Source organism: Myotis nattereri, assembly GCF_964212035.1.
Source record: "Myotis nattereri genome assembly, chromosome: 3".
Taxonomy (NCBI): domain Eukaryota; kingdom Metazoa; phylum Chordata; class Mammalia; order Chiroptera; family Vespertilionidae; genus Myotis; species Myotis nattereri.
This window is the reverse complement of record NC_138077.1, coordinates 183,696,362-183,709,875: the sequence shown is the minus strand read 5'-3', so window position 1 is coordinate 183,709,875 and position 13,514 is coordinate 183,696,362. Positions and strand designations below refer to the sequence as shown.

General features: G+C 39.6%; 1 protein-coding gene across 1 annotated transcript in view; it reads left to right on the top strand.

The window, feature by feature from the left end:
• LOC308516270 (putative selection and upkeep of intraepithelial T-cells protein 1 homolog) overlaps positions 1 to 8,032 on the top strand; it is a gene marked incomplete at its 5' end in the record, with an annotated part of 32,310 nt that extends 24,278 nt beyond the window's left edge. Inside the window, 2 exons of the mRNA XM_081087166.1 lie at positions 4,084 to 4,206; positions 7,594 to 8,032. Of these exons, the coding sequence (XP_080943292.1) occupies positions 4,084 to 4,206; positions 7,594 to 7,607 (137 nt within the window). The 3' untranslated portion in view covers positions 7,608 to 8,032. The remainder of the gene's footprint in view (positions 1 to 4,083; positions 4,207 to 7,593) is intronic.
• Positions 8,033 to 13,514: the final 5,482 nt, after the last annotated feature.

The window sequence follows — 13,514 nt, the reverse complement described above, 5'->3', positions numbered from 1 at the left end:
GTTATGCTATATAGATATCACCTCCAAGGGAATGTATTTTATGACACTGTTTTTAGAGAACAAAGGGAGATGGTAAAATGTTGCATAACTGAATTGAAGGTCAAAATCTTAAAGCACTCTGTTGATACAATACAGCAAGGTGTGAAGAGAAAAAAAGACAAAGAAAAACTGTTTGGTTTGCAAACATTGCAATCCAGATTTCTATTCCTTAGTGAAAAAAATACCCTTGTAAAATATTACGATCAGGATATAATCAAGCTAAATCATCACCTTCTCACAGTTGCTTTTGTGTAATTGCTAATCTCTAGAATGTAAAATATTCTGGGATTGTTACATTAGTATATGTGCAAAGTTTATTTTTATGAAACAGAAATACTCAAATCAGTTCACAAGATACATGCACAATAAATAATATTTAGAGTAAGAAAAAAAAAGTACCTGGAACACCTTATTAATATTTAATTCCATGGAGTTATAAACTATGGTTATTAGAAATTTTAATTCTATGTTATTTAAGTCTCATACAAGATTATTATAATTACTAGTGTCCCGGGTGCATGAAATTCATGCACGGGGGTGGGGGGAGTTTCTCAACCCAGCCTGCACCCTCTCCAATCTCAGACCCTTCAGGGGATGTCCGACTGCCAGCACTTGGACATCCCTCTCACAATCCGGGACCACTGGCTGCTAACCGCTCCCCTGCTGGCCTGATCACCCCCAAGGCTTTTATTAGTATAGATATGACCCTTCACAGAAAATTTCACTAACCCTGCTTTACAATAAGGGCTTGATGATTGAATCATTGGGTCCAGACACCAAGATTTCCTTTCTTTGAATAGTGGAGGAAATAATTATCTTGTCTAAGTTGCCCTGAACATCAAATGAGATAATGACTTAGAAAAGTATAAAAGCACCATATAAAGACAACTGTCTTTTTCATGTACTGAAAAGACAATAAAGTGGTAAAATGAAAAACACTATTTTTATTCTCCCCTTTCCTTCCTTTACAGCCTTTGTTTAAACTTTGAAATTTATAAAAATTTCACTCCTATTATCATTTCTTTACATTCAATATTATTTTGTATTAGTTTCAGGTTTTATATTAGTTACAGAATAGTGGTTAGACAATCATATACTTTACAAAGTGTTCCCCGACATTTCCAGTACCCACCTGGCATCATACCATCATTACAACACTGTTGACTATATTCCCTATTTAAGTGACAATAGGTTTACAAGTTCCTTCCAATCTTTCTTTTGTGTTGCCCGCCCTTCCTTTTCTTTCTCACTTCTTCACTCATTTTCTTTATATAGTATTTCAATTGACCCTCAAAGCTCAGTGAAGGCACTGGGACACGCTTAATCCATTTTACAGAGCAGGAAACTGAGTCCAATTCCAGTTGGCTGTGGAACTGGACTCAGCACGCAGGGAGCCCTCACAACTGCGCTCTCCACCCTTCCTAAGGGACAGCCATGGAGCAAATAGAATTAACCTCCCCATGAGGCTTCCAGCCTCGTTCTCAAGCACCTCTTCATCGTGGATGCAACACATTCTTTCCTCTACTGCGCTCCCCGCCCGCATTCTTTACTGCCCTCCCTTCTGGGGAGCAGGTGGTAGGCTTCCCACTCACCATGCAGGCACATGCCACAGTGGGGCATGGCGGGAACTGGGGGCGGGCGGGCGGGCATGGGCTTGCTTTGGGGCCAAGGCTGGAGCAGGAGTGGGGGTCTCTCAAGTGTACAGGCCGTGGCCAGGCCCAGTTAGCACCGGCAGATTCACGGAACTGCCACAGTGGGGTAACCAGCAGTGTGGCACCCCTGCAGTGAGGTGGCGCCGCCCCTCAACCCCTGCCTCAGGGTTGCGGGTCTGCGCCACTCCACCTGGGCGTCCTTCCATGCAGACAGTCATAGCCTCTTGTTTCCCCATCTTGGGGCCACTGCAGAACCTCGCTTTCCTTGGGCGAGGCAGATCCCCGACCCCCGACCCCTGCTCCGGCCCGAGCCCTCTCCAGTGCACCCCGCCTTGGCACCGCTCTGTGCCCCTTGGGCTGCCCGCCTCCTGGCCAGCTGCTGGGAGCCGCCCCTCAGGCAGGGGCCTGTCTGTGCACCTGCGGAACCCCTGGCTGCGGCAGCCGCTTCGCTGCAGAAGCTTCCTTTTCCTTCAGGCGCTCTCCTCAGACCCCAGGGAGCTTGGCTCCTGTGGCCCTGCCCCTCCGTGGTTCCCGGCAGCCTCCGCTCCACTCGGCTCTCCTGGGCTGCCCACCTGTCAGAATGCTGCCCGGACGCCCTGCCGTGGGCAGCAGGGTCCTGGGGCAGGGGGTAGGGGAGTGGGGAGCAGCTCCAGTAAAGTAGTAAACACCAGGTCTGCATTGGGATTTGGCTGTGGGCCACGGGGAGAGTCTGCCTGGACGGGTCGAAATGGCGCTTAGACCTGGAGTGCAGTCCCTGGCCCTGAAGCCATGCCCACTCTGTGAATGGTCGTCCTGTTATGGTGTCTGGGCCTAATTTGCATATTACCTCTTTATATATTAAGATTGTTTTATATAGCATTACCTATATATAAAAAAGCCAAGCGACTGGAACAACAGAATGAACAAAACGACTGGAACAACCCGTCACTATGATGTGCACTCTGGTGGCCAACCTGCTCGATCAGGGCCTTGATCAGTGCCCCCAACCTCCCACAGCCCCTCCCCCCAGCCAGCCCAGCCCCTATGGGCATCCCCACCCTGGTTGGGGGTGAGGCCCCCTGGCCAATCACTAAGCGACCCCCCCATTGGCCCCCATTGGGGCAGTCCTGTCCAGCCAGACCCCACCTGTGCACAAATTTGTGCACCAGGCCTATAGTTTATTTATATTTATCCATATATTTACAATTTTTTTATCTTTATTCTTTCTTGCAAGCCAGACTTTTTCATATGTGCTATTTCTCATGTTACTTAAATTTTTTTTTTTCTGGCCTGCAGATATTTTCTGGATTGTCTCTTTCAATTTTTGAAATATATATGGGTATTTTATAAGATTTTATCTCTTAATTGGAATATCTAAACTTGTTTCTGATTTCTGATGAATGTTGTCTTTATAGTTCTAATTCATTTCACATATATTTAATAAGGGCTTACTATGTGCCAGGCACATTTCTAAATACTGGGGATTCAACAATGAACAAAATATTAAAAGGCCCTGATCTTCTGGAGCTTACATTTTAGTGACCATGTTTTACATTAATGAAATGAAAACTACCATGTCGAACTTCTGCCTAGTCCAGCCGTGGGCAAACTACGGCCCGTCTGAAATGAATAAAACTAAAAAAAAAAAGACCGTACCCTTTTATGTAATGATGTTTACTTTGAAATTATATTAGTTCACACAAACACTCCATCCATGCTTTTGTTCCGGCCCTCCGGTCCAGTTTAAGAACCCATTGTGGCCCTCGAGTCAAGAAGTTTGCCCACCCCTGGTCTAATCCTTCTAGGGCCTCATCGCAATAAAAGGATTTTACAGTCTTGAATTTAGTATCATGGCTCCTTTATCTTCGTTTGTCCATTTGTTACTTCAGTGGATTGAATTTGAGCTCTTTCAATATCATGGTCATATCCAGTACACATTGCATATTCAAATTTAGTCTTCCACCACTGAGCTGCAATTACAGACAATTTTGTTTTATCCAAATGCTCAGATGTCCAATTTATTATCTCTAGGATGCTTCTAGAACATTTTGCCTCTGCAGCTCCTAACCAAGTTTATGAAAACAAATGAGAGTGTGTTCTCAGTTACCTCTGGATACATGAGTAGACACCTCGTGGTGTGCACTCATGGCTCGCCCAAATTCCATGCACCCTCCGGCTCATCTAAACTACCAAGTCTTATCCCGTCATAATGCCTGGAGTTGCTATCCCAAATCAGGCCCAGGAAAAACACACACAAGTAAATGAGGGCTAGAAGGCAGATTTTCCTTTGTCAGTGTTCCTCCTTCCCCTTGTTAAGTGGGATATGTTTTCTTTATTTGTGCATATTTTTCAGTCTCTATTTGGTTTTGTTTAAAATATATACACATATATTTTAAATTTTTCTCTTTTCCAGGCTCTGTTTTGGATGGCTTAGCCCCATTTTATAGTACTTGGATGTGTGATATGTGTTTGATCCTGGGTTCACTGATGGCATTTTTCACCCTACTCATTTTTGGTCTCCTTTATACCCTGAAAGGTAAGCGAGATGGCGAGGGTGGGAGCTCTGATGATATTATCACCTACTAGAGGCCTGGTGCATGACATTCGTGCATGGGGTGGGGGGTGTGTCCCTCAGCCCAACCTGCACCCTCTCCAATCTGGGACCCCTAGAGGGATGTCCGACTGCCAACCGGGATTGGGCCTAAATGGCCAGTTGGACATCCCTCTCACAATCCAGGACTGCTGGCTCCCAACTGCTCTCCTGCCTGCATGCCTGATTGCCCCTAATCTCTTCTTCCTGCCAGTCTGATCACCCCTAACCACTTCCCTGCTGGCCCAATTGCCCCCAACTGCCCTCCCCTCTTGGCCATCTTGTGGCAGCCATCTTGTGTCCACATGGGGACGGCCATCTTGTGTGTTGGAGTGATGGTCAATTTGCATATTACTCTTTTATTAGATAGGATACCTCCACCTGAATCCTTTGTGTGGTTAACTTGCACTCTGAAAATTCTGTTATAAGGTCAAATAAGCTTATCCACATTTTTCTTCTACATCAGCAAGCAGAATGGGAACATCAGCAATTACCTCATGCCTTGCTAAATGCTCATCCCATTACATTACCAAGTCCTCCTTCACTGATAGAACACATTTGTGTGGGAATGGAGGCTTTACCATTTACATCACAGACTGGGTAGCACCAGAGAAAGACCTCAGCCCAACCATGCCTAGCTGGTGACCAATTAATTGTAGAAAGTTTGCTGCAGATTCACAAGGAAGGTTCCCTTTGACATTTTGGTGGAATTCTTCCTTCAACTAAAACTTATGCTATGGTAATGAAGGCACCTGTATAGGGAAGGGTATCATACCATCCATATCATAAACCATTCCCATGTAATGGTCAATATAAGTAAAAAAAAAGACAGATGTAATAGGCTAAGAGCCAGAGCAACCAATGAAAACATATTTTATACTTTTTTGAGTGCTGTGGCTCCAAATCCTAATTAATTATTTAATCATTTTTCTTGTCTCAGACTAATAAAGGGTGTCCCAAAATTCATGCAAGAAGTAATTTTGATAGAAGACACAGGTTTATAATTAAAAATTGCAAATTTTTTATTGATTCATAAAGTATACAGTATAAGGTTATGTATGGAATAGCATATTGGATAAATGGCCTCCACGGCTTTGCTGGCACATACGCACTCTTTTGTTGAAATTTTCCCTGACCGTTTTGCATAAATGTGGCTGAATTTCATTGATACAGCACTCAATTTCCTCCTTCAAGGTGTAGGTGGTCGTGGGCTTGTTGGCATAAACCTTAGACTTCAAAAAAAACCCAAAGAAAAAAGTCCAACAGTGTTAAATCGCACAATCTGGGCGGCCAATTCCAATCACCAAAATGGGAAATTACATGACCAGGAAATGACTCATGCAGTAATTGAATTGTTTCTCGGGCTGTATGGCATGTGGCACTGTCTTGTTGAAACCACATGTCGTCCACATTCATATCTTGCAATTTAGGCTAAAAAAACTGGATTATCATGTTGCGATAGCTAATGGCGTAAAATTTAAATCTTGCGTGAATTTTGGGACATTCTTTAAATCAATGTAGTCCATTTAGGGACCTGGGTGTCATATAGTGAGAAAGAATAGAGACTATGTCTAAGCTGCCCTTCCAGGCCTGTGAATAAAACTTTGAAAAAAATCCCACTGATTGCAACTTTTCTCATTTTGCTTAAGTTTGGTATTTAGTTCTAGAGGTTTTTTCCATGACGTGGGTCTTAGATCCCTATATTTTAGTCTTTTTTGTAAGCATTTACCCCCATTCTAGTATTGGGAATAGAAAAAGGTGAAGACATTTGGGTAGTTACAGGATCTGAATGCCTGCATCTTATTATTTACTATCCACATATTACCCCAATAATATCCCAAGGGAAATGATGAACATAAACATGGCTAAGGAAATTGCCACTCCTTAGTATTAAAAACTTTCTCTAAAAAAGAGTTAACTTCAATAAGTGTATATTGGCCCTACTGCTATTTAAATTTAAGTTATGCCTCAGACCATAAACTAAAATGGCACCAAATAACATAGATCTGTAAGTTCAGCAAAGACTTTACCTTTAACTTGACCATTCCACTGTGAAGGATGGTTCACACAAATAGGGCAAGCTATCAGAGAGGTTTATATTTAGGCTCTGCTTCCTGCCAGAGATGATAATGAAGGCACGAGAACAGGGAGAGGTAGCATACCATCCAATGAGCAATTTCCATGTAGGAGTCCCTGCCAACAGAAAAGAGCAGAAGTAACAGCATAAAAGCCAGAGAAGGGCTGTACTCATTCTAACAGGCTCATTTCATCTCCTTCTTGCCACTGCTAAGAGCTTTCCGTTCTGTCTAAGAAAGAAATAGATAAATTCCAATTGGTCATAATTTGGTGGTGTCCAAATACCCACTACTGCTTTAAGCCCTTGAATTGGGGGGTTTCTTTTATGAAAGGGGCCAAAATATGTGTCTTGTTTCTATCTAAGTCAGCGGTTCTCAACCTGTGGGTCACGACCTTTTTGGGGGTCGAATGACCCTTTCACAGGGGTCTCCTAAGACCATTGGAAAACACATATATAATTACATATTGTTTTCGTGATTAATCACTATGCTTTAATTATGTTCAATTTGTAACAATGAAAATACATCCTGCATATCAGATATTTACATTAAGATTCATAACAGTAGCAAAATTACAGTTATGAAGTAGCAACAAAAATAATTTTATGGTTGGGGGTCACCACAACATGAGCAACTGTATTAAAGGGTCGCGGCATTAGGAAGGTTGAGAACCACTGATCTAAGTCAAGCAATTGCAAAGCTGTCAGGCTTACTTTTCTAGAATTGCAATGCCAAAGGAATGAGTCATAGCTGTGATATTTGAGTTAACATTTCACTTCCAAACCATTTAACTCCCTTAACAAATGTATTCTAACTATCCCAATGTGGATTTGAACTACATCTGTCTTAGGAGAGACTCCACTCCCTTAGCTAAATGATAGACTTCAGGCTTATAGTAGGCAGTGCTCAAATTTTGTGACTTCTGTGATATTTAAGCCAAAATCTTTGCTTCTCTGTATATATCTCTTCATCCACTCAAAGTTCTTGAACGATACATGTAATTTACATTAAAATGATTGTTGATTTTGGTTTCTGCTATAGAATTTAACCCTAAAAAGCATTACAATCAAAGACATTCGTTTCTTTCTCCAATTTTATTCTGTCTATAAAATGTAGATTTTGATCTTGATTTTCATTGTCCTGTGAATGTCAGTGAGTACCCTCATGGCCTCTGATGTGCACTCCTCCCCATATCTTAAGTTTAACTAGACTTGAATCCATGTACCTTCAATAACAAGAGTCACTGCTTCCCTAACAGATATGGACATCTGACTACTCATCTGAAACAGAGGACTTGAGGACAGTAGAACCAGCAATGTAAACTTTGAGGAGAAGGCATTTTGGACCAAGGACCCGTACTTTTTACAGAGCCAAATAATTACAATGAATGAGAGCAAAATAAAAAAGTTCATAGATATTTTGTAGTCTTTCAGTATATTTATTACATATGTATTTTCCTTGCAAATTTACATGAGAAATTACCTTGGCCAAATGTAATCACACCATAATTAACATCTCAAGCAACAGAATACCTATATGTAGAAAAACTGATCAGCTAAGAAACAAATAAATGTACATAAAATCCTGCAATAATTCCAATGTACCATAATCAGCTATATAAATGGAATTAAATCTCTGATTTTTAAACTGAGACTAAAATTTGATAAAATTACAAAATAAAAGATTTTTGATTCATGACATAGGCTGTGATGATTACTTAATTTTATGTGTCAACTTACTCATAGAGAGAGAACAGCTGTCAAAGGGTAGGGGTGTTGCAGAGCTGAGTGAAAAGGCGAAGGGATTAAACAACAACAAAAGAAACCAACACATACACAGACAACAGCACAGTGATTACCAGAGGGAAAGGGGGATGGGAGAAGAAAGAAAAGGATATAGGGGGGTAAATGGTGATGGAAGGAGACTCAACTTGGGGTAGTGAACACATAATACAATATATAGATGGTGTATTATAGGCATGTACACCTGAAATCTATATAATTATGGTGATTACCAGAGGAAAAGGGGGGTGGGGGAAGAAAGAAAAGGGTATACGGGGAGTAAATGGTGATGGAAGGAGACCTGACTTATGGTGGTGAACACACAGTGCAATATATAGATAATGTATTATAAAAATGTACACCTAAAATCTATATAATTTTATTAACCAAGTAAAGGCCTGGTGCACAAATTTGTGCACAGGTGGGGTCCGGCCAGCCCACCCCAATCAGAGCCCATCAGGCAGGGCCGTGGGGAGGGGCCATGGGCAGTTGGCCAGCTAGCCCCGCCCTAGCTTGAACTCCCAGTTGAACTCCTGGTAGAGGGGACAATTTGCATATTAGTCTTTTATTATATAGGAGGATATAACTCCAATAAATTCAATTTTTAAAAAAGAACTGTAAATAAATAACATTTTATGCATCAACTTGTATCTGTGAGGATGTTATTGGAAGAGATTAGCATTTGAATCACTAGGCTGAGTAAAACAGATTGCTCTTACCAATAAGGGCAGGTAATAGCTAACCCAATGAGGGCCCAAATAGAACAAAAAAGTGGAGAAAGAGCAAATTTATGTTCCCTTTTTGGGTTGGGATGTCCATATTCTCCTTCCCTTGGATATCAGAGCTCCTGGTTCTCAGGCCATTAACCTTGAACTGGGGGTTATGCCATTGGCTTCCCCTGTCCTCAGGCCTTCAGAATTTGCTGAATTATACCACCAGCTTTCCTGGTTTTCTAGCTATACAATGGCAGATAATGGGATTGTTTTGTTCTTCAAAACCACATGCACCAATTTCTGTAATAAATTTTCTGTTTGGTATATTTTTCTGGAGAACTCTGACAAATATATATGCTTAAAACTTAATGAGTAAAGCAGTTTCAATGTAAAAGGATGGAGAAATAAATACCTAGAAAATAGTAGCTGTATAACTACATTATGACTAGTAATTATACAGAAAACGTAATTGCTAGTACATAATAATAATAGGTGTCAGTGATTGAAATTTTAGTCATTCTGGTTGGCATGTACTGATATCTTATTGGGGTAATTTGTATTTCTGTGATGACTACATATATAACCCAGTATAAAGTATAGGGAAAAGCAAAACATTTGGACATGATACAATTGTCTATCTCAATGCAAAATAATCCAAAGCAATTGTGTCTACATAAGACTTTAAGAGAGTGAACCGTTGTACCTTAATTCAAAATATCAGAGAAGGAAAAGGGTGATGTGGAACTAATACCTCAGAGAAAGCTTTTTTGAGAATGTGGAGTTTAAATTGCCCATTTAAGATAGCTTTTGGGGCGTGGAAAAAAGGAGAAAGCACACTAGGGGGACACTGAGTAAAGCTAAGACATAGAGTGTTTGTAACATTGGCTTGTTTTTAAGCAGTCTTGCTTCTCTTCTAAGTTCTTGGTAATTTGAAAAGGTCCACTGTGAGGTCTGTATGCTTGGAGCAGAACTAGGAACACCCTAATAGGTAGTTCATTGAATGACAGAGTTAAATAAGTTGTGGAGTTTGAGGTGCTGATTCAGCATATTTTGATAGAATTATTCTTAATATAAGAAGTGACAAGGGAGCTTGCTCTTCTCTCTCTCTCTCTCTCTCTCTCTCTCTCTCTCTCTCTCTCTCTCTCTCCACAAAGAAGAGGTCATGAAAGCACACAGTGAGATTATGGTTACCTACAAGCCGGGAAGAGGGGCCTTACTACAAATTGATCTTGGGCTTTTGACTTCCAGAACTTTCAGAAAATAAATGTTGGTTATTTAAGTCACCTAGTTATGGCACCCAAAGCTGACTAATGCATTTCCTCTATAAAACAATAAGTAAACTGGGAAAAAATATGTCAGAAATCAACTTTTATCAGAACTCTGGAAACTAACCAAAAGCTTGCAATAACCATGGAAACAATCAGGAAAAAAAAATCTGAATTTAGATAAGAACAATGATTTTTTGCAGCCTTTTAAATTACCCTTTTATATTCTGCATCTCAGCTCAGTGGTTACCTTGAAAATATTAGTCTGCATTCCCTTACTAGTACTGGAAGAGGGAGCAGAATGAATCTCATTAGCAAAGATACATATAAAGAGGAACCCACATGGATGAGATACTCTCACAAAGATAGAGTGAAACCGATATCTATTCTTATTGCTTCTGACTACTTGAGGATTATTGCTTCTGACCTTGTTGAAGAGACTATATTGCAGAATCTAGGGCTCTTCATCACACTGTTAACACATACATTTGGCTTAGGAGTCAGAGAAGATTTAGGAGAATTCATGGGAAAGTGGAGCAATTGCAGCTCTAACTGCACATTTCCCTTGTAACCCATTTAACCTGGAAACATAAAAGAAAGGGAATTCTGGAAAGTGCATTTCAGCCTAGACAAGTTGAATAATTATAAAGCTATTGCAATGTCCTTAAATCAAAATTTTCATATCTGAGAAAGGACAAAATCATCTGAAAATAAAATGAAAGAAAAAACAGACAATAGAAACAGACCTAACATAGTCAATTAAAATAGTAAAATTAGCTGATAAGTTTCAATGAACTATAATTGATTTGTTCTAGCATGTGAGGAAGAGTTACATAACATTACCATAAAAATGGAATAGAAGAAAAATACTTGGCATTTCTAGAAGAATAAAATATAACTTCTGAACTTAAAAAAAATAAAGCTAATTTGAAGAGTTTAGCAGCATATTAGGCAGGGATTTGTGAACTGAGAAACTCTATAACTGAATATGTCCAAACTGAAGAACAAAAAGAAGAAAGAATAGAATAAAAGCATTGGAAGATAAGAGAAACAATAAAAAGATCTAACACACATATAACTAGACACCCAAAAGCAAAAGAGCATAATGCAGAAGAAATATTTGAAGAAATAATCTTTGGAATTTTATTTTTAAATTCATGTATTAAATGAGGAATGTGAAACTCAAGCAGGATAAATATAAATTGAACCATATCAATCACATCATAAACAGACTATGAAAACAAAATTGAAGCAAAATGTTTAAAGCAATCTAATAAAGATACACTGTCTTCACAGATGCAATAATAAGACAGATCTCTGATTTTTCAACATATAATGCAAAGAGCATGAAACAATGATATAACCTATTTGATACTTTGGAAGGAAATAAGTTCCAATTAGGGTTTTGTGCAGGTGATAATACCTTAAAAATGTAGGTTAAATAAAGATAATTATATCACAATCTGAGAAAAGAGATTTTACTTTAAGAAGATATTTATAAACACCATGATCTCCTGGCTCTTGAATCAAATTAAAAACAAGGTTATATCTTTACTCTCATGTAAAAAGTGCAATGCCTGAATTTTTGTAAACCAGTATTTGTGCTTCAAGTTTTCTAATTTTTCAGAAAGTCTATCTCCCTGATAATCTAATGTGGAAGCTGAGAGCACCCCTTGGCTAAAATGCTGCAGATTCTCACTGTATTTAATAAGATTCAGAAAATTTTCTTGAACAAATTTTCTCCAATTTGTAATATAAAACTAACAATAAGCTAAATTATTCACTGGTTATAATTTTCTGTGTAACTCTTTGCTTAAAGTATTAAATTATTTGCCAATTCAGCCAAATATATAATAAATATTTGTCCCTATTTATTTATCCAGACACATCTATCTGGAATTTGGTGTGCAGTTTGTGTTTTTGTAGATATTATGTGTGTGCATGTATTTATAAGTATATGTTTTATATATCATTATTTTACTTCAAATTTATACCACTATTTCTAATCTTAAATTATTCTTTCTAAGGTGTACTCATGTTTTAAAATTATCTATTGCTACAGACTGAATGTTTGTTTCCCCCTGCCATCAAAATTCAACTGTTGAAACCAGATTCCAATGTAATGGTATTTGGAGGTGGGATTTTAGGGTATGAACAGGTCATGATAGTGAAACCTTCATGAATAGTATCATGCCTTGTCAAAGAAGCTCCAGAGAGCTCCCTCAGCTATTCCATCATGTGAGGACACAGCAAAAAGACAAGTGTCCATAAACCAGAAAGTGAGCCCTCAGCAGACACTCAATTTATTGGATCCTTGATCTTGAATTTCCCAGCCTCCAGAACTGGGAGAAACAAATTTCTGTTGTTTATAAGCACCTGGTCTACAGCATTTTGTTATAGCAGTCTGGTTGGACTATAGCATCTGCTTAAGATATATTCATGGTATTCAAAGGAAATTTATTTATTTACTAAATTTTATTTCCACCTTGAAAAATATTTTTTTTTGTTATTGGTGGGGAGAGGTCCTCCTCATCTCCACCTGTTGCTCGTGGAAGTGGGCTTCATTTAGTATCCCAAGAAAACAAATTTCCTGAGACTCGCATGGGAAGGTGAGATACTGTAGAAAGCTTTACTTCTGTGGAATCAAACCCCTGAGTTTCCAAGGTCCCATTTACCTCAGGCCCCTCAAGGAAGAAGTCCCATTTAGTCTTTAGCAGGTCTAAAATCAGAGCCAGTGTCCAGAGCTCCTGTTCCATGTTGGAGCAATCCAATCCAGCATTAAGCTAGCTTAGTTTATGTTCCCAGTTGCAATCCATTAGTCCATTGCATATGGCAGTGGTTCTCAACCTTGGCTGCACATTAGAATCACCTGGGAATCTTTTTAAAATCCTGATTGAGGCCCAGAAATAAGGATTTTAAAAAGATTCCCAGGTGATTCTAATGTGCAGCCAAGGTTGAGAACCACTGGCATATGGGGTCCACAGGGCCACATAGCTATGAAGGAAACACAGGCAAATGCAACAAAGTAGGAATAAGAGAGCCCCACAAGTCAGAAGCCAAGAGCCCCATAAGCCAAGAGAGAGCCAAGAGCCAATAGTGCTTTTTTTTTGTTTGGAAGATTATGTATCCCCAAATTTTCATGGGCTTGCATTAGCTCCACCCACTCTGGCCAAAGATCTTTGTTCCCAGGTTTGATTGACAGAAAATACCAACTTCACTGTGTATGTGTCTATCTCCCCTTCGTTGGACCCCTTCCATCAGTGACCTGCAGGGAATGGCTGGTGGTACTCTGGGGAGTGTGAAATTACAGCTTCTTGGTGAAGCTGCCCAGATGACATGCCTAAAAAGTCTGTCCCCCTTTTCATCTTTTCCTATCTATACTAATAAAAGCCTAGTCAGTCCTCGAACCCTCGCGTGCGA